General features: G+C 44.0%; 1 protein-coding gene across 1 annotated transcript; it reads left to right on the forward strand.

Moving 5' to 3' along the window:
- Window positions 1-353: 353 nt before the first annotated feature.
- On the forward strand, window positions 354-4,349 carry LOC308431510 (uncharacterized protein; the record flags this gene model as incomplete). Its single annotated transcript, XM_080931015.1, has 9 exons — window positions 354-450; window positions 620-721; window positions 910-1,026; window positions 1,421-1,537; window positions 1,679-1,882; window positions 3,205-3,263; window positions 3,557-3,642; window positions 4,015-4,189; window positions 4,290-4,349. The coding sequence occupies 9 exons, from the start codon at window positions 354-356 to the stop codon at window positions 4,347-4,349; spliced, it is 1,017 nt and encodes a 338-aa protein (XP_080787141.1).
- Window positions 4,350-19,468: the final 15,119 nt, after the last annotated feature.

The following is a 19,468-nucleotide window of genomic DNA, read 5'->3' on the forward strand; positions in this document are numbered from 1 at the left end:
ATCTGATGCCCTCTTCTGGCACACAGGTGTACATGCAGAGAGAACACTCATACATAAAAGAAATAAATAAATTTTAAAACTATTTTTTAAAAACTGAAATAAAAAACCAGGAATGATGACATAGAACTCCATGGTGAAGCACTTCCCCGGTGTGTGTGAAGTTCTACGCTCAAGTCCCATCACTAAAAAGAAAAAAAAAAAAAAAACTTCAGCTCCATTAACTATTTAACCACTATTGCTACTTGTATTATTCTTCTGTTTTAGAAAAAGAAGGTTATACAGAGAGAGCCTGGGGTTGAATCAGACAGGGGCTGCTTCCTTGGTTGGGAAACCAAAGACAACAGGATTCCATTATGGCCACACCAGTTGCCTCAGACACCACACCAAGGCTTCAGAGGCCAACGAAAGGTCAACAGAAAAAACTGTCTGTGAGAGCAACAATAGGTGTGTGTGTGACCCTTGGTGCTTTCACCCCTGGTCCCCAGAAGAATGCAGAGTGGAACAGCATAGCCCCTCCCCCTTTCCCACCTATTCTGAGTCACGGTCTTCAGGGGCCACGGCAAGGGGTGTTCCGCTGAGCCAGGTGGTCAGTTCTTGCTCATGTTTGTCACAATAACAGACAGAAGATCAGAGACGTCACCTGTCTCCCAAAAGGTGTCCTGCAAGCAGAATGATTCAATGAAACATGTGCCAGGGGATAGTATTTGCCTGGCAAAAAAAGGTGGGTAGGAATTCAGTTCAAAGCCACCTTTGTAGATAAGTATATAAGGTTGTGGGGGTGGGGGAAGCTTTCCTCTTGCTGTCCTCAGGTGTTACATGTAAATTCCTCAATATGCTTGAGAAGGGAAGAGCCTAGCATTGGCCATGCAGGTTCCTCTCATGGTCACGTGTGGTCTTCTGTTCCTGCAGCAGCACAAGTCAGCAGTATTCTGGCCTCCAGCGATGCTTCTGCAGGGGATGTCCCTGAACAGAGAACCAAGAGGAAGAAGGGCCAAAGAAAAAGTAAACTGGAGAATATCAAGACAGGTATGTGTCTGCCCCTTCACATTCTTGTCCAAGTAGAAATGAAGCTTGAAAGAGCACACCACTATGCCTAGTCCCTCCCTCTTTCCAAACTATCCTAAATCAAGTTCTACAGAGTCATAGCAAGGGCTGTCCCAGTGATCTAGGACATTGATTTTGTTCTTCACTTTTGTAGCTATAGTAGATGAAAGATCTACAAATCTTTTGTCTTCATGGGAGTGTCTTGCAGGCAGAATAATCCATATTTCATTGTAACTCAGGGTCTAGTCTCCTTTGTAGATGGGTGAAAGCCATTCCTCCCAGATGTCGCCAGCTAGCACATGGAATTCTGAGAAGGGAAGAGCCCAACCATGTCCAGGTTGTCCCTCTCGTGGTCATGTGAGGTTTCTTCTTGCAGATCCAGAAGCCTGTATCATTCTTGCCTCCAGTGATGCCTCTGCAGGGGACGTCCCTGTGCATCGAACCAAAAGGAAGAGGGTCCACAAAACAAAGACACTTGTGGATGCCAAAGCAGGTATATGTCCGTTCTAGTCCCTGTATAAATACCCAGCATTTAGCCCTCATGGAGTGATAAATTCCTGAACAATGGTCAGGAAGTTGCCAGTGTTTGCAGCATGCTCACATCCATGGTTACTGAGAAGTTTTGTTTCCACAGCTACCCAGGGGAGCAGCATTCAGGCTTCCAACACAGCCACCTCTGAAGCTGCCCCTGGAACTGCCTCAGAGCTCAAGTTCCCTAGAAGGGAGAAGAAGAGCATATGGACTGTGGACCGTATGGAGGGGACAAAACTCATAATAAACAAGAAGAGAAGACCCAGCTACCGCCCTGAGGACCTCGAAGCCTTCTACCGACTTCTGGGTGGGTTCCTACTGAGGATTAGATACTTGGGGCCAACTCTCAAAATTGAGAAGTGTGGGGAGCAATGGTTCCAACCTCCCTAGAGTGCTCCCCAGAGTCAGAATACTCCCAAGAGTGCTCCCCAAAGTGTTCCCCAGAGTGCTCATGGGACTCCAGGTAACACGGATGAAAGGCCCTAGGGTTATGTGGATGTGTTTTCTTTCTGTGACAGAAAGAAGACAACAGAAAGCAATACTGATCTGGCTTTTGGGATGCTCTAGTACCCAAATATTTACAAAATAAAGTTGCTATCAGCTCTGTTAGTGTCACGGGAGAGCCTCAGAAGGCCACGGCACCTAGATGTGGGCAAAGATAATGACAGGAGAGCTCCATGAAACCAGTAAGGCAGAGAGTTTCTCCAAGGTGACATCAGGTCATGGATCTGGTATCGAGTGTGTATCAAGTGTGGCAGGTTGGGAACAACATCTAAGTATATTACCCGGCACAGACAGAATCTACCAGCCATAGTCAGTTATTTACACATTTTTAAACGAGTTAAACCAGATCCATTCAGCTCCTCAGCCTCCACTGCATTCCAGTGTTCAATACTTGCATGTGGCTCTAAGGAGCCATGCTGGATGGCAGAAGGATGGAATGTTTTAGCCACTTAAGAGTGCTCCGTTAAGACAGCGCCCCTTCTGAGGGTCAGGGAAGTTGCAGAGGACACACTGGACACTTCAAGCACAGGTTTTCACCAGAAAAGGGTGCCTTCTGGGAGCAGCTCTGAGTAGAGCTAAGCTGCCGTGCATCAGGCAGAGTTGGTCACTACCTCAGGGAGCAAGAACATCCAGGGAAGAAGGGGTGGAGGGAGACTGTAAGCATGGAGCTAGGAGCTCTCCTCTGCCCAAGGATTCAGTCGTCATACAGGCAGGTCCCAATCTTGGCACAGTCCCAATATGGTAAATGGACAGACTGTGCATTCCTAGACATCTAAGGCCGCACCTGAGTTGTTGCAGTAAAATTTAACGCCGAGAGCTATGTTAAATCCCTTCAGCGAGGAAAAGTATCAAATGTCATCACTGACCAAGCTCAAGAATCAACAACAAAATTCAACATGCAAAAACAACGTGAGTGTGTCAATGGCAGGAACAAACTATGTTCTTGATGTGAAGGTTATAACCTTAGGAGAGGTCCTGCTTCCTCTAAGGAGTCACCTCAGGGGTAGAAGTCTGGAGGCCACAGACTGCTCCTAAAATGTCCGCTGGAAAGAGGGACCCCACAATCACACACTAGGGCAACCAGATAGGAGCTCTAAGTCCCTCTCCTAATTGCTTCCTTTGCAGAGGATCCTGTGGTCCAGAGCTTCTTGGCAGCTGACATTTTCTTCAGGGTGACTGACAAGGTACCTATAACCTCACACATGCTACAGTCACAGCCCTTAAAGGACAGACAGACAACAATAGAAGGTGGGAGCCCAGGATAACCCAAGTCTGCTACTGCCCACTGCTATTATACGCCCCCAGTTCCTTTATGATTTCCCAGTCAGCTCATACCCACAAAGCAAGTGTCTTGCAGACTCTCATTCCGTGCATCACTGGGTATGGCAATCGGTTGCAGAAGGTCCAGGCTCCACTGTGATTTCTTGTCCTCTTGTTTTACCACCTGCCTCCTCTCACCAGCTCTCTCACCACACAGTACCTGCTGTCTATGGTGGTGGAGTACTTTGGTCGAGTTGGGCTTCCTGGACATCTCTACAACAGGATCCACTTCTTCCTAGCCCTGTGAGCATCTCCTGGGGACAAGTTCTCAGTCTGTCCTAATCCCAACTCACACAGCTTCTATCACTCCATCAGGACCGAGTGGTGACCCTTAAACCAGAGTAGTTGAAATTTTCAAGGGACCGGGGGGAGGAAGGAGAGGGTCCTGAAAGTTGAGAACTTGAGAAGGAGGGAGTTCCTGGGAAACAAAGTTTGCTTTTCTTAAGCTGAGAAGTAAGCGGGCTCTGTGTACAGGATGCTCTGGGAACGGTCTAGACCGAGGTCAACCTACGTGGACCACTTCCCTACCCCCTCCCTCAACTATGTACTCCCACCAGCTCCACCTGAGTCCAACTGTCACAGTTAGGGATATGTGCTCCCCTCCCCCCGTGGCAGCTACGTCGCCTGTGACATGGAAGAGGATGACCCCATATCCAAGAGAAGCATCTTCCAATTCTTGCTGGGCAGAGACACCTGGCAAGACTTATACAAGGATTTCCTGAAGCTGCAGAAGGATTTCTTCCAAGCCATGGATTACCGAGCCTGGGTCACACCAGAGCAGTGTGTAGAGGTCTGCCAGGGTTCAGCTAGGGGAGTGGGTAGACAGGGTCCTGCCCAGGGAAGAGCAAGGATGGGCTCATCCGCCTGGACTCACTTTATCTCCCTCTCAGATCCAGAACCAGAACCCACACCACTGGGTCTGGAGCCGGGTGCGCCAGGGCACCCCTTAGATTCCCAGGCCTGGGAACCATCAGCAGGGTCGTGGAGTGTGAGGCTGCACATGAGCCAGGTGAGTGGAGGTCCTAGCCAGGGGCTCCACATGCATGGGCTAGCTCTGTCCTCTGGGTCCCTGAAGCAGTATTCGGAGCTGTGTAGACATGAGAGGAAACGCATAAGCACCACCGAGATACAGAAAGTATACCTCGGTTCTCCAGCCATCGTGTCACAGGACCACAAAATCCACGACACAGGGTTTTAATCCACATGCCTTTGTTGTTGTGTTGTGTTTTATTTTTAACTCATGGGGAAAAAAATGTAAACTCTCATTGTCTAGGCAACAAGTCCAGTTTGAGCTCAGGTGACATTTTAAACTATACCTAGATGAAAAATACACCGGAGAAATCCACTCTGGTAAAGAGACTTCATGGTGTGGCTCTTGGGAGAGAAAAGAAATTCTAACCTCTGGCTTTGTATGTTTCACACCCACATAGAGAAAGGTTCTCTGAACTGAGCCCATGGAGAACGTGATCAGATCATAAGGTCGGGTCACGTGTCAACTGAAGTCCTGACGTCGCTTGTCTCTGAGAACAGTGAGACTGCAGGGAACAAAATGGAGCAAGAAGCAGGGAATTCTGTGAGGAAGACAACCACTATATAGCACAGGAAAAACCCTGTCAGCATCATGCTCCAAGGCACACCACCCTCTTTGGCTGAATTTTCCCTTTCTATTTGGATTTACTCAAAGTAGAGGGAGAACTCTAGTGAGATGCTCACGGGTCTCTTTGTCCTGGCATACGGTTGTGCTAAAACAACCCACTAGGCATCCTACCATGCCACAGGCTGTGACTGAGACTCATCAGTCCCAAGGAGTGGAGAGGGTAGAGAAAAGGTGAAATCAGGAATCCCGAGTTTTAAGAGAAACCCAGTTTAAAGGAAGTTTTGCCTCATCCCCTGGACTTTCCTAGAATGGTAAAATCACATACACATACACAAGGGGTCTCAAGACTCTGCATCAGTAGTCATGGCTACTCTGGTTTCACCACTTGGAACAGTGAGAAGTGACCCTAATCTCCCATCTCATTTTCCACCATAAGCTTCATGTGCAGGAATTTGCCTTTTCTATCCTAACAACACACTCTCTCTCCTTGTAGTTCCTGCTCACCCCTGCCATCCCCTCCTTCCCCCAACAAGAAGCTAGAGTTTATTCCCATGATACAGGTACCTGAAGAACCCATCATCCAGCCCTGGCTCTCCTTAACCTTCAGGATGAAGGATCCAGGAGAGCATGTGCCTTAGCTCTGGGGTGTAGCAGGGGACCAGGAAAGGAGGAACGACTGAAGTCGGAAGATGAGAATCGGCCCCGCCCACTGGGCAAGCAATGTCTTTGGAAATTGTAGTCGGTTTCCAAAATAGTCCACCAGGTCATCCAGTAATGGCTTATCCCACAGGATGGTGGAGAAATCTCCCCAGGGGGCTGATGGGAAGTACTGACCCACCGAGCATAAAGATGTGGAGGCCTGAGGCATAATCAAAGTAGGATAGGAGAAAGGGGAGCGCATGAAAGGCTGCTACCACTGGGGAACAGCCCAGATTGCAAACGAGAGAGCAAAAGTGGGTGAGGAAGAGGTGAGGGGTGGATTCCCAACACCGGGAACAAAATGGTGAAAGCCGAAGAAGAAAGATGGACTCGCAGGACAAATAGGGCAGCCCCAGGTCACGGAGGTGCCACAGACTTGACAAGGGCAAGGTGGACATAGGATTGAAAACAGAAAAGCAAAGACCCATAAACCTGGGACACAGCTGACATCGTTCACATTATCTTCGTTATACTGTTTTGGTTACACGTTAACTCTTATTTTTGTTATAATTGTTTATCGTTTGTTTATGCTTTTGGTTGTAATTTTGTTATTTTTACAATAATATTTTGGTTACATTTGTTTCATCCTAAAGTCTTAGTTGGGTTATATTTGGTGTTTTATGTTTTGGTAATATTACTTTGGTTAAGCCAACTTGCTTATAATGTATCTATTATATTTGTTATGTTATTTTCATTATATTATTTGGGTTATAATTTTATGTTATTTTTATTACAGTCTTTAGTATATGCCATTTTGCCTATATTATTTTGTTATAACTGCTTAATATTCATTTTGATTGTAATGTTTTGGCTGTGGTATGTTTGTTAGGTTATTTTCATTATAATATTTTGGTAATACTTAAATTACATTATTATATTTCATATTAAGTTGCATTACATACTAAAGTTATATCATTTTCATCATAAAATTTTATTATAACATTTTAGCAAATACTGTCTTGGTTATATTATTTTGGCTGTAATGTTTGGTTGTAACATCATCTGGCTTATATTATTTGTGTTACAACATTATTTGTATCAATAAAAATGAATTATTGCTAAAGAGGACTCTGAGTAGTTCGCAAAGCAAAATTCAGCTCTTTACTGTTTGGGAGATAATCAAAGTGCTTCTGAAGTGCTAACACCAAGGTTTGAGAAAAGGGAAGCTGGCAGATAATCACCCTAAGATGAGTAGGATGCACCTCTGGATTGCAAGGGAAAGGAGTCAAGTTCAGACCTCCACCAGAGACCAGGAAGACATGCAGGAGGAAGACTCTTAGCATCTAAGCTCCTGGGCATCAGGAGGGTATCTGGGCATTACACCACACCCGTTCACACAAATACATTAATCTAAAACTAGTTTTATTGAAAATAAGAGCAGAGGATTTCCATCTTCTCCTTCAGACCCATGGCCATAAAAACCAGCCTGTCCCCTGCACAAAGCACACAGGATGAAGAAGTCAGTGACCCAGGTGAAGTGACCCACACAACTCCAGCCTCTGGGTTTTTGACAGATACGCCAAAAATACACATGGGAGAAAAGACAGACACATGAACAAATAGAGCTGGGAAACCAGTTCCTACACAAAAAAGGAGACAAGAGCCTTATTTCTCAGTGCGCACCAGAGTCAACTCCAAATCCGTAACCAAAGACTTAAAACTGTGAAACTGTCAGAGATAAAATCAGGGGAAACATTTCAGGACACGGGAGGGCACGGGTAAGGAGTTCCCTAACGGTTCCAGTAGCCCAGGAAAGAAGGCCAGCAGCGAATGTGGGCTCGTGATGCTACATAGCTCTGCACAGTAAAGGCGGCAGCTAAGTGGAGAGACAACCTGAAGAGGTGGAGAGACTCTTGGCCCAGTGTCCATCTAACAGAATTAACCAGGATCTACAAAGTATTCAACAAAAGGAGAAAATAACCCAACCTGAGCATGAGCCAGGACTTAAAATCCCACTAGTCCTCGCTCTGAAAATGCAGACACAGAAATGAAATCTTCATTTCTACAGGGATAGTGTGTAACAGTTATAAGAGCGTCCAAAATGGAAAATATAGTGGAAGGATTGATAAACTGTCTGAATCACTTCTTGCCGATGCATGTGAATCTCTATACCAAAATATAAGATACTTTCATATTTTGGGAATAAGAGAAGATCACCTGAGGGTTCAGAGGAGATGAGATGATGCCCATGGCCTGTTTCTGGAGTATGTTTCTTCAGTAGACCAGAGAGCAAGGTCTGGTGGAATGATATGGTGTCATCAGTGAAGGAACTCTGGCCAGCTCAAGTGTGGGCAGCATGGCCCTGGCAGGCCTGGTCCTTCTTCCCGATTCCCTCTTCTTTGCTAAAAACTGTTGAGATTCCATGCCAAAAGCTAGCTCCCAAGGTCCATTCCCTTATTTAGCCACTTCCTCCTCCTGAGGCTGACTAGCAAGGTCCAGCTATCAAAGTATTAAAGTCCAGCAACCAAAAGCCACATTTGGTTCACCTAATTGACATGTACAATGAAAATTAAGCATCTCATCCTGACACGGGCTTTCCCCATTTTGCCTTTATAAACTTCCATTTTCCTGTGGGCCACATTTGTCTCCTCTCTCTCCAGAGACAATCCTTTGTCCCTGTGGGACAAATACCCCTCCTCTCTCTCACTTGTTCCCTTTCCCTTCTCCTTCACCCTCTGTCTCTTGTACTTGTCTCTTACTCTCTGTCTTCTCTGTCCCTCTGGGGCAAATATATCAACTTTGTGCTGAGAACTTGGTCAATATCTCCCCTTTGAGCCAGAGCCTTCAGAATGTTTGAGCTCACTTAGCTACCATCAGCACCCTCCTCACAGTGAGACTAAGCTCTGGGTAAACTCTGAATATGCCTGGAGGGCCTATATCTTGAGAGAGCAGAGCAGGTACTCACACTGTGCTGGGCTGGATGTCAGGTGCTGAGCTGTGTTCCTTCAGAGAGTCTTGGGGTGGGTCAGGGATCCCAGGGAGTTCTCTGGATAGACGACCGGTTGGTACAGTGGGAATGGAAACAGGTTCGGGGTTAGAGGAAACAGGAAGCAAGCTGTGAGCAGAAGATCAAAAGAGTGAAAATGAGAAAGCAGAGAGGATGGTCTACAAGAACCTTGTCCATCATGGCAGCCTTGAGTGGGAGTTGAGTGGGGGCGGTTGTGTCACCAGGATCCTGTTTTGGAGTGAGACTAAATTGCACATGGATTTTTTCCAGTTCATAAAGAGATAAAAACAGAAATGATGACCAGCACATGAGGTTGGGTGGTCTGGCCCTATTTAGAACTCAGTGGCACACTTGAATTCCAGCTCAAATCTGACAGAATAATCCAGAAAAAAGACACCGGAGGATAGCTTTATGTGTGGCAAAGAATGGTATATAGTAATCCGGTTTCTGGCCTGGCATAGTCAAGATCCATATCCTGGGCAAGTTTTATACAATGTATTCTCATTTTCTCATCTGTAAACTAGGTGGATTATAGTTCTTGCCTGACATGATAAAGTCTAATAGGTATTCTTACTGTACAAAGTCACATCTAAAGTTTAACAAGGGATCAAGAATGGCTGGGGTGTATAGTAGTAGAATACTTTCTGAGTCCCTACATTAGATTCCCAACACTTCAAACAGGAAGGGAGGGAGGGGAGGAGGGAGGGAGGGAAGGAGGAGGACTATAACTATTACTACAACTGTATTCTTTCTCCAAGAAGCAGATTAAGCAAAAAGAAATAGCCTGGTTAAAATCAGGCCGAGTCCCTCAGTTGTTCTGAAATGACCAAGAGAAGACAGGATTCTTTTATGTCTACACCAGTTGCCTCAGAGATGGCTCCAAAACATGAGAACCAACACAGAAGGGTTGGAAGAAGCCCATGGAAGATGTTTCTAGTTTTCTCCACCACTGGTGTCCAGGTGAATGAGGTGTAGAAACCATGCTCTCTTAGCCACCAACTCAACTCTTAAAGTCAAGTTCTAAAAGGGCACTGCAAGGGGCATCCTGATGTGCCAGGAGGACAATCCCTTGCTCATCTTTGTAGCTATGACAGAGAGAAGCCCCACAGAGGCATCCTGCAGGCAAAATAATCCACAGGAAGGCAGAGCCAGAGAGCAGCATATACTTGACAAAGACTAGTATAGAGTAATGTAATGCTGGCCTCTTCCTTAGATAAGTGCAGGTGTGTTTGGGGGTCAGGGGGATGGGGTGAGGGGAGACTCTGACCCTTCCTTTCATGTTCTCAGAATTTACATGCAAATTCCTCACCAAGTTTTAGAAAGTAGGAGCCTTTGCCTGGGTGGGTCTCTTCCATGGTCACATGGTGTCTTCTCTCCCTCCCTGCAGCTCCTCAGGCCAGCCCTAGTGATGCTTCTGCTGTCCCTGAGGAGAGAACCAAGAGGAAGAGGGGGCAGAGGCAGAGCAAGTTGATGGATGTCAAGGGAGGTATGCACACTCTATTACCCCTGAACTTCCTTTTCTCTGAAGGCTCAGTGATAGCTGAGTGACTTCTTTTGGTCACCTTGTCCTGGTGGTGTCTAAGTTTCAGAGAAGTGGCCAGGAAGTGTTCACTTACAGGGTTTTGTTTCTGCAGCATTCCAGGAGAGTGGTCTGCAGGCTTCTGAAGCCATCATTGAAGCTGCTTCAGAGATGAAGTTCTTCAGGAGGCAGAAGAGGAGCATGTGAACTGTGGAGCATCCTTTGGAGGATGGGACTCTGGATAAACAAGAAAATAAATCCCAGTTACTGCCCAAGGATCAAGAAGCCTTCTCCAGCCTTCTGGGTGTGTTTTCCAAGCTGGGGAAATGCCTAGAGCCAGCTCTCAGAACCAAGGAACCTTCCTCCAAGCTTCAGAATGAATCCAGGTGGCACAGATTGAAGGATCACCAGCTCTGCAAGGTGTAAGGAGTCTCCCTTCGAGTGTCAGGGAAGCTCTCCGAACAAAACGGGCTGACAAATGACAGCCCGCCACCTCTCCACAGGCAGACCCATCCATTGTTCCCCAGTCACCGCATTGAAAGCAAGTGGTGAAGACTCTAAAGGTCCCTGCTTCTCGGGTCTTTGAATAAAGTCTGTGCCTCCAGAGAACAACTCAAAAGCAAGGAGCTTCTGTGCAGAGGAAAACGGTCATTAATGCAAGCAGTGAGGAGATGCAAGAAAGCAGGGAGGGGAGGGTACTGTGAGTGGCGGACCAAGAATGCTCCATCCGTGCCAGAGCACCTAGAGAGGATCCATGCATAGTCATGTGGTAAACTGACAGAATGTGGTACCATAGGGTCACAAAAGCCAGCTTCTTAAGCTGAGAAAAATTTACTAAACATTGAGAACCACAGAGAAACATTGAACCCCAACATTTACCACAGTAAGGGGTCTACAAGGACAGTTAACGGATTAACATCCAACATGTGTGCCGATGAGAGGCTTGTGGTACTGGGCTGAGGGCCTCCTGCGGGGAGGCGGCTGCTTCACCCAAGAAATAGCTGCCACTCTTACCTGCCAAAGAATCCATGGAGAGGAAAGCCCACATGTAACCACTAAGCTCCGAGCCTTCAACCTTCCTTGTTCTCCTTCCTTTGCATAGGATGTGGTCATTCAGAGCATCTTGGCAGCTGACATTTTCTTCAAGGTGACTGAGAGGCCCCTGTAATGCCAGAGAGGGAAGAGGATGGGTCTAAGGAGTAATTCCTAGAGACAGGCAGAAAAGAAAATGTCCTGTAATGCATCTGCTGGGATGGTACACTGCCCATCTTTACTGTCCCTGAACTTCTTCCTCACAGCCACAAGGCTTCTAGACCCCTCAGCAAGTCTCGTTATGTGTGAAATTGCTGATATGGCAGAGGGTTAGGGAAGATCCCAGGGTTCATTGAGATATTTTGTTTCATGTCCACTGTTCATTCTCCACCCTTATTAGCAGTCTGCTCACAGTACCTGCTGTCCATGTGGTAGAATACATTGGCCTATTCAGGCTGCTGCCTGGACATTCCTACAACAGGATCTACTTCTTTCTGGTCCCATGAGCATCTCCCAAGGACCAGCTCCCAATCTGTCCAAACCCTAACTCATATAGCTTCCACACTCTACCAGGATCATTCTGTGTGCTGAAATCTCCAAGTGCCCAGGTGGTAAGGGGAGAAAGGACTTGAGGTTATGGACATACCAGTAATCACCAGTAGCTCTCTGTAGACTGAGTTACCTGAAGGAAGACACCACTGTGAAAGAGGACTTGCCTTTGCCTAGGCTGAGCACCATTCGGACACATGGACCTAGTGTTGAGAATGCCTTAGGGTCCCTGTAGACTCTGGTCACTCTGAAGATACTGCTCTACCTCATCTCTTAGATCTGTGCTGTCCCCACTGTCACTTCTCTCAACTACTCTGGGAAGAGCAAGGATGGGCTCACCCTCCTGGAATCACCAAATTTCCCTCTCAGATCCAGAACCAGAACCCTCCAGGGCACTCCTTAGATTCCCAGGCCTGGAAACCATTAGCACAGTCATAGAGTAGGAAGCTGCACATGTGTGGGCTATTTCTGCCTTATGGGTCCCTAAAGCAGTATTCTAGGCTATGTAGACATGGGAGGGAGTTTCGCTATCTGCCATCTTGGAGTTTCCTCTTGGATGAGAGCACATGAGAGGTACAGACAGTGTTTAAACCCCAATTCTCCAACTGGATTGTATCATAGGACCATGTAATCCATGGCACAAGGTTTCAATTTGTATGTCCTTTGAGTGTGTGTGTTGTATATATTTTTTAACTTGCATAAACATGTTGTCTAGGTAACAAATCCAACTTGAGCTCAGGTGACATTTAAAACTATGCCTTGGTTAAAAATAAAACAAACAAAAAACAAGCAAACAAACAAAACTCTGCAGAAATCCACTGTAAAGAAGAGACTCTCTTCATTGTGTGGTTCTTGAAAAAAAGAAGAGAAATTCCAACCTCTGCTCCTGGGTTTGGTATGTTTTTCTCCGACATGAAAGAAGGCTTCAAGAGCTGGGCCTGTGAAGGACATAATCGGGTCACACATTTCCCTGGGAAAATGAAGTCCTGACATTGCTTGTCTCTGAAAACAGTGAGATTGCAAGGAAGGAAATGAAGCAAGTGGGCAGGAAATTCTGTGAGGAAGACAACCACTATGTAGCATAGGAACAATCTTGTCACACTCCAAGGTACACCCTCTTTAGCTGAAATTTCCCTTCCTGTTTGGATTTACTTGAAGTGGAGAGAGAACTCTAGTGAATCCTCAAGGGTCTTTGTCTAGGTAAGTGGTTGTGCTAAAACAACCCACTAGATATTCTGTACATTGCAGGGTGTGTCAGTCTATTTTAATTCTGGACAAAGATGAGAGGAAAGCAGGAACCTTATCTTCAACAGTCAGTTGAATGCCACTGGGGATTTTATGGGAGTGTCAAAAACAAACACATTGGAAAACCTTAAATTCCAAATGCATAGTATTTGGATCTCCTAGGGTTTTGTCCTTCATAGACAGGTGAGTAACCACTGGTCTCTCCAGTTTTTCTTCCATGTAGCATGTATGTGATGTTTAAAATTTTTTCTTGCACATTTCCTTTGTCTAGTTCTTGCCTGCCCTTGCTAGTCCCTTTCCTGCCAAGAAACCATTGTCTTATCTCTGGGATCCAGTATCTGTACAATGGCAGCAACCCACCTCCAGCCCTCCTCAGGATGTAGGATGGAAAGCCCAGAAAGAACAAGTAGCCCTCAGCCAAGCAATCACTGTCCTCTGCCTTCAAATGGGTTCCAGCCTACAAAGGAACCTGACCCCTGAGTATCCAGGGCATGATCTCACAAACAATTTGGAGGAAGGCTATAGGGGAAATCGTGAGAGTCCTAGACAACTAAGGAAGAAGGCAGAGAGATGGTAAGGAGGCAGCACTGGGAAGAGACAACTGAGATGGGAAGGGAACAACTCAGGCTGGAGTCATGGAAACTTACATGGGGATGAAGGAGATTTCCGAGCTGACATTCCTGGGGGAAACTGTCTTCAGAGCCCTTTCTGCACAGTCTGCCAGATTATCCAATGAAGTAATTTGTGGGGAAATCTGAGATGAAGCCCTGAGGTACTGGACATAATAGTATAGAGATATGAGGCTGAAATCAAAGTAGGAACAGGAATGATAATATCCAACAATATGCCCTAATGACTTAACAAGTCACCATCAGGACCCAGGAGAGAAGAGAAGAGGTAAAGAGTGCAAGGGTGAGGGCATCACCAACATTGAAAACAAAAAGTTGGAAGATGAGATGGGAAAGAAGGCTTGGAGAAGTGAGCCATCCTAAGTGCAAAGCATCCGATAAGCGTCAAAAGAGCAAAGAAAGCGGATCAAATAGAAATTTAAAACAAGAACATAAATGCCACACATGTACCATATGGGATGGTGAGCATTATTTTATACAGGTTATATTATTAGAGATATATTCTGTTATGTTTTGGTTCTGTTGTTTTACTTAATGGTAGTTTGATTACATTGTTTGCATTAATAAATATGTTTTACTAAAAAGGACTCTGACTCACAAAGCAAAATCTAGCTCTTTGCTGTTTGAAAGATCATATCAAAATACTAAAAACAATGTTTGGGGTAGGGAAGGACAAGTAGTTGGCAACCCCAAGGTGAGAGGGCCATCTGGAGGCGAGAGGAAGGAAAGCCAGGTTAGAGCATTTAAGGCCTTGGGAACCTGAGAGAAGCTGGGCAATAAGAGTGATTCAATGGAGCCAGCAAGGGTGAGGGGTGGGGGTGGGGGTAAGAGTACTTGACCTGCAAGCCTGGTGTGAATTTGACCCTTAGAGTCTGTCACATAACAGAAACAAGAGAGACCATGTCCCAAGAAAGAAGGTAAAGGCCCACTCTCAAAAGTTTTCCTCTTGGATCTGGAGAGACAGCCATTATGATATTTGCCTGTTCTTGGAGAGGAACTGAGTTTAATCCCTGGCATTTACATGGAAGCTCACAGCGATCTGTAAATCTAGTCCCAGGGGAACCGATGTCGATGTCCTCTTCTGGCTTCTGGAGGCACTGCAAGCATATGGTACATGGACATACATTCAAAGAAGCACTCAAATACATAAACAAGTGGGAATTCTGTGGTACACATGTACCTTCACACACATACAACTGTTAAAAATTTTAAATGTAACTCAAGAGTCAAGTTGTTTCTCTGACGCTTATTGTCTACATGTTCACATCATCAGTATAAAATGTAGGGGCTCCAGAAATTAGAGTCCCTTATACTACACAAGGAAGAATCTGGTTAATTTTCTTTATAAACTAAAATTGCTTTATTTGGAGTATTTGTTGTTATTACCTCTCCCCAAATTATTGCAAGCTCTTTGCCAATGTTCATTTTCTGCCCATAATGAGGCAATCTCAGCATTAGTAAAAAGAAACCACAATTTATGCTAGGTCTATTCCTGCTAACTGATGAAGTCTAATTTTTCCTCTCAGAATCAATTCAGAAACCTGTTTTACATATATATTTTTTTTACTCTGTGTGCTAAAATTATTTATTCTAAGATATAATCTTCCTTTTGCATAAGAATTCCTGTGGGAGAATGACTTGAAGCAAGATAACAGATAAAAGCCATCTTTGAATCAATACAATCTAAATGTCCAACCTGTAGTTTCTTTTCTACTAGAGCCAATTTCTTTTCAGCCTCAGCTGGCAATTTTCTTTGACTATTTAAGTCTTTATTACCTTGTAAAGTTTGAAATACACTAATTAGCGCATAAGTAGTCATTCCAATTGTAGACCATAGCCAGTTAATACCTCAGCAACTTTTGAAAACCATGAAGAGTTCTTAATTAGTCTCTCCTCGTTTGTAATTTTTGTGGTTGAATCTTTTGTAGACTTATCCTATGTCCTAGAAAATTAGTAGAATCTCCTCTTTGTATTTTTTCAGGAGCAACTTGTAATCCTCAACAAGGCAAAATTCTCTTTATTTCATCAAATATTTTCCCCCCTAAGGTATCTCTATTTGAATCAGCCAGCAAAATATTGTCCATATAATGGTATATTGTGGACTGAGAAAACTGCTTATGAATTATTTCTAATGACTGCTGTACAAAGTATTGTCATCAAGTAGGGCTATTTAACATTCCTTGTGGTTTTCCAAAGACTTTCCAATGATACCTCTTTATTTGACAACTTCTATTAAAAGTAGGTACTGAGAAAGCAAACCTTTCCCTACCCTGTTCATATAAAGGGATTATGGAAAAGCAGTCTTTAAAACCAATCCCTATAATAGACCATTCCTTAAGTAACAAGAAAAATAATGAGATTCCAGGCTGTAATGAGCCCATTGGCTGAGTTTTTTTTTTTTTTTTTATCATAATGTTTACTAAAAATATAGACTGTGCTTAAATGTCATTGTGGGTGTTTCCTGACTTCCAGACAGACTCTTCACAAATAACACTTTGAACAGAAGTCAGATTGCTGAGCTGGTAACATTTCAGACACAAGCCCTTTAGAATCTGACATTATTTACAATTCATTAACACTCACAGAGTGGGGTATCATGGGCCTAATGGCACCATGACCAAAGACATCTTTTTGTACTTCCCAAATAGTTTCATATTTCAGCTATGGAGGTCAGTTCTCAAAGCCCAACTTGTTCTTAACAAGTAGTTTTATGTCCATTTAATCAGTCTTATACCTTTCTGGGCCAATTCATCTGCAGACAAGAGGAGAAACTGTCACCAGGTCCTTCATGTCATGCATCTACGTGACTCCCAGTCCTCATCTGCTATCTAGGGCGAGACCTTTAATCTGGAACATTAAGGCTCTGCCTTTAAAGCTTGCGAGAGCGGCAGCCTGCACTCCTCAGCTGAGTTTCTTAATTGCTCTCAGATTTCTCAACATCCTCCATTTGCCAGTTTTCCTTTTAATGACAAATACCTGAGAATTCCAAGGGCTGGTGGACTCTTCTATATGTTGAGCCTCCAGCTGCTCTTGGACTAGGTGTTCTAGTGCCTGGAACCTTCCTTCTGTTCTATATAGGCCACTGTTCTATCCTAATAAGTTTGCTAGTTTGCCAGTTAGTGGTAGGACAGCTGGTGTTTTATCAACAGTGGCTTCTCTATACAAAGTTGAAGAGTCAGCCTCTATTGTATCCTGCTTATGGACAGCTTGGACAGTCAGTAACTATCTTCAATAACATCTTTTAATCTCTTTATCAGAAACATCTCCTCTCACAGCCTATCTAAAGTTGGAGCAAAGTTAATCTGTATTTCCCATAATAAATCTCTTCTCCATAACTTCACGGCTATATCTGATGCATATGGCTTTAACCTTTCTATTTGATCTTCTGGTTCTATAAACTTAACCCATTTTAGACTTTGTTTTACCTGAGACAATGTCCCAAACCCTAGAAGCTGTGTAGAGACTTTTTGAAGTAGCCAAGCTGAATTCCAGAAACCTTCGGAAATTGTTACATCTGTTTCAGTACCCTCTAATTCTTCAATCTCAATGGCATCTAACGGTAATTTTAACTTTGGGCTCCTATCTTATATTGCAAAAATATGTGTGTGTGGGTTTGCTTGTTGTTGGCATCTTTAGGACCTCGTTTCCCTAGGAGCTGCTCTATCTCCATTGAGTGGTTTAGGTCTTAAGCAGCTGTTTGTCTTATTAGGCTTTGAATTATCTAATTGTTTTTTCAGAATAATCTTTCCTTGGTGGACAGGAAACAAATGGCTCATGTCTTTTGTCGAGGCCCTTAGTCAGTTTTCCAAAATTAAAAAATTACCTTGGATATTCTTGGATGACCTATATTCATGAGCCACATGACTGTTCCTTGCACATCATCTACATTTTACAGGAAATCTTTTCCCTGAATTATTACTATTATAAAAGAATTTTTTCCTTAAAAACTGCTTGTACATAGTCCTTCAGGGAATGATATGATCTTACACAGTCACAATGGGCATTTTGTGTTTTTAAGTCTCCTGTAATTGTTTGACTAACTATAACCAAATTGTGAGCATTTGCTTCTTTGTCTGCAGTAGTTTTACTCCATTCATAGAGTGCAGATCTTGCTCTTAAAGCTCTAATGGCCTTTTTGCATTCACCATTAGCATTCTCAAAAGCTAGAGATTCAGTTAAATGTCCTCTACCAGTTGGATCTAGTATCACTCTACTCAGAACTGTAGTTAATTTTTGTTGGAAAGTCAGTGAAAGATTCATTTGAACCCTGGATTATCTTTATAAATGATTCAGCTCGTCCCTGTTCAAGTTTGTCCCAAACATTTAAGGCTATTGTATGGCACTGCTTTAGAACAGCAATCAATGGTAATCTGTACTCTCAATTCAGAATATAGACCCTTCATGTATTCACGGATCCTTGACAATGCCAATGCCTCTAGTCCTATTCTGTTGCTCCCTGATTGAGGCCTCCCTCATCTTTCTACCATATTTGCCATTGTAGTTGAGGGCCATTACCACTTGAATTCTTCCCTCTGCTAACCCTTTATAAAGGTCAAAAAACTAATTTTCGGTTTCTTAACAGATGCAGACTGCCCTGCAGTCTTGTTACAAGGTGGTGTTGTATGCTCTGGCCTTCCTTCCTCGGTCTCTATCTTAGTATCTAACACAAGCTTTTAAAAGAACTTTTTGTAAATTTTGCTCTAAGACTCGTCTCCTTTTTTCATTCTTTTCCTTTTCTTAGATTATGAGTCATCTTTGTATCTTTTTTTATAAACCTAATTTTTCTTCTAAAGCTTGTTTTTAAATTGTTTTATCTCTGATATGTTAGCATTTTCCTCAGTCTGATCAATACGTTTTTGTAAATTCTCCTCTAAAGCTTGCTTCCAAAATGTATTTCTTTCATTCCGTTTCATCTCTGATATTCTAGAAGACCTCCCCCTCACAGCTGCTGGTGGGGACCCGTCTGGGAAACAGCAGCAACAGGCCACAGGGAGGGGTCAGTCACCAGTTCATGGAGCAGGAATGCTGAGGTTCTAAACAGATCAGTTAGTCTGATCTATAAAATTTTGTAATTCTTTTCTAAAGTTTTATCCTTTGAAAGGACATGAAAAGCCAAAACAATTATTAAGGTTAAATTGAGAACTATTAATGTGATGTCATAATAAGTAATATGATCTCTCTTCTATCTTGGAATCATTTATTTTAAAGGGCATTAGACAAACTCTAAACCCTGTTACTGTATCTCTCATCTTTATATGCCTTATATCTTTAAATTTATCAATTTTAATTACTTATATGTGTGTGTGTGTGTATTTTAATATCCAGTTCCTTTTTATTATTAAAATACATTTTTTTTACCTTTCTCAACTTTGACTGTGCTCAGATTCCTTTGTCCCCCTCTGCTGTTCAGCTCAGGATACTGCAGTGGAAGGGGTGAATCACAGAAAAATCTGTCTTTGGGTCCCCACTGTTCTGTGCTCTTGTGGGAGCAGCGTATATTCACACAAATACCTGCTGTGCCCTTCCCTCACTCTGGAAAGGTGAGGTAAGCCCTGCCTCGTGCCCTGAGGGTTTCACTGAGGGCTGTTTTGAACCTCTGAATTCTGGTTCCAGGATCTGTTGATTGACCCCTCTCCCTATGGCCTGCTGCAGCTCTTTCCCAAGCAGGTCCGCACCAGCAGCCGTGAGGGCGAGGTCTTTCTGGCTCAGAGAAACACCTGTGCAAGTGTTGCAACCTTTGTCTCTTTCAGCCGCAGCAGGCGGGCTTGCTCTTTTGCTCTGAGACATTGCATGCTCACTGGCCTCAGTCAAATGCTCTGTAGCACAGCCGCGCTGCTTGTTCTCCACTTTCC

Source organism: Micromys minutus (assembly GCF_963924665.1).
Source record: "Micromys minutus genome assembly, chromosome: 17".
In the NCBI taxonomy this organism is placed as follows: Eukaryota; Metazoa; Chordata; class Mammalia; order Rodentia; family Muridae; genus Micromys; species Micromys minutus.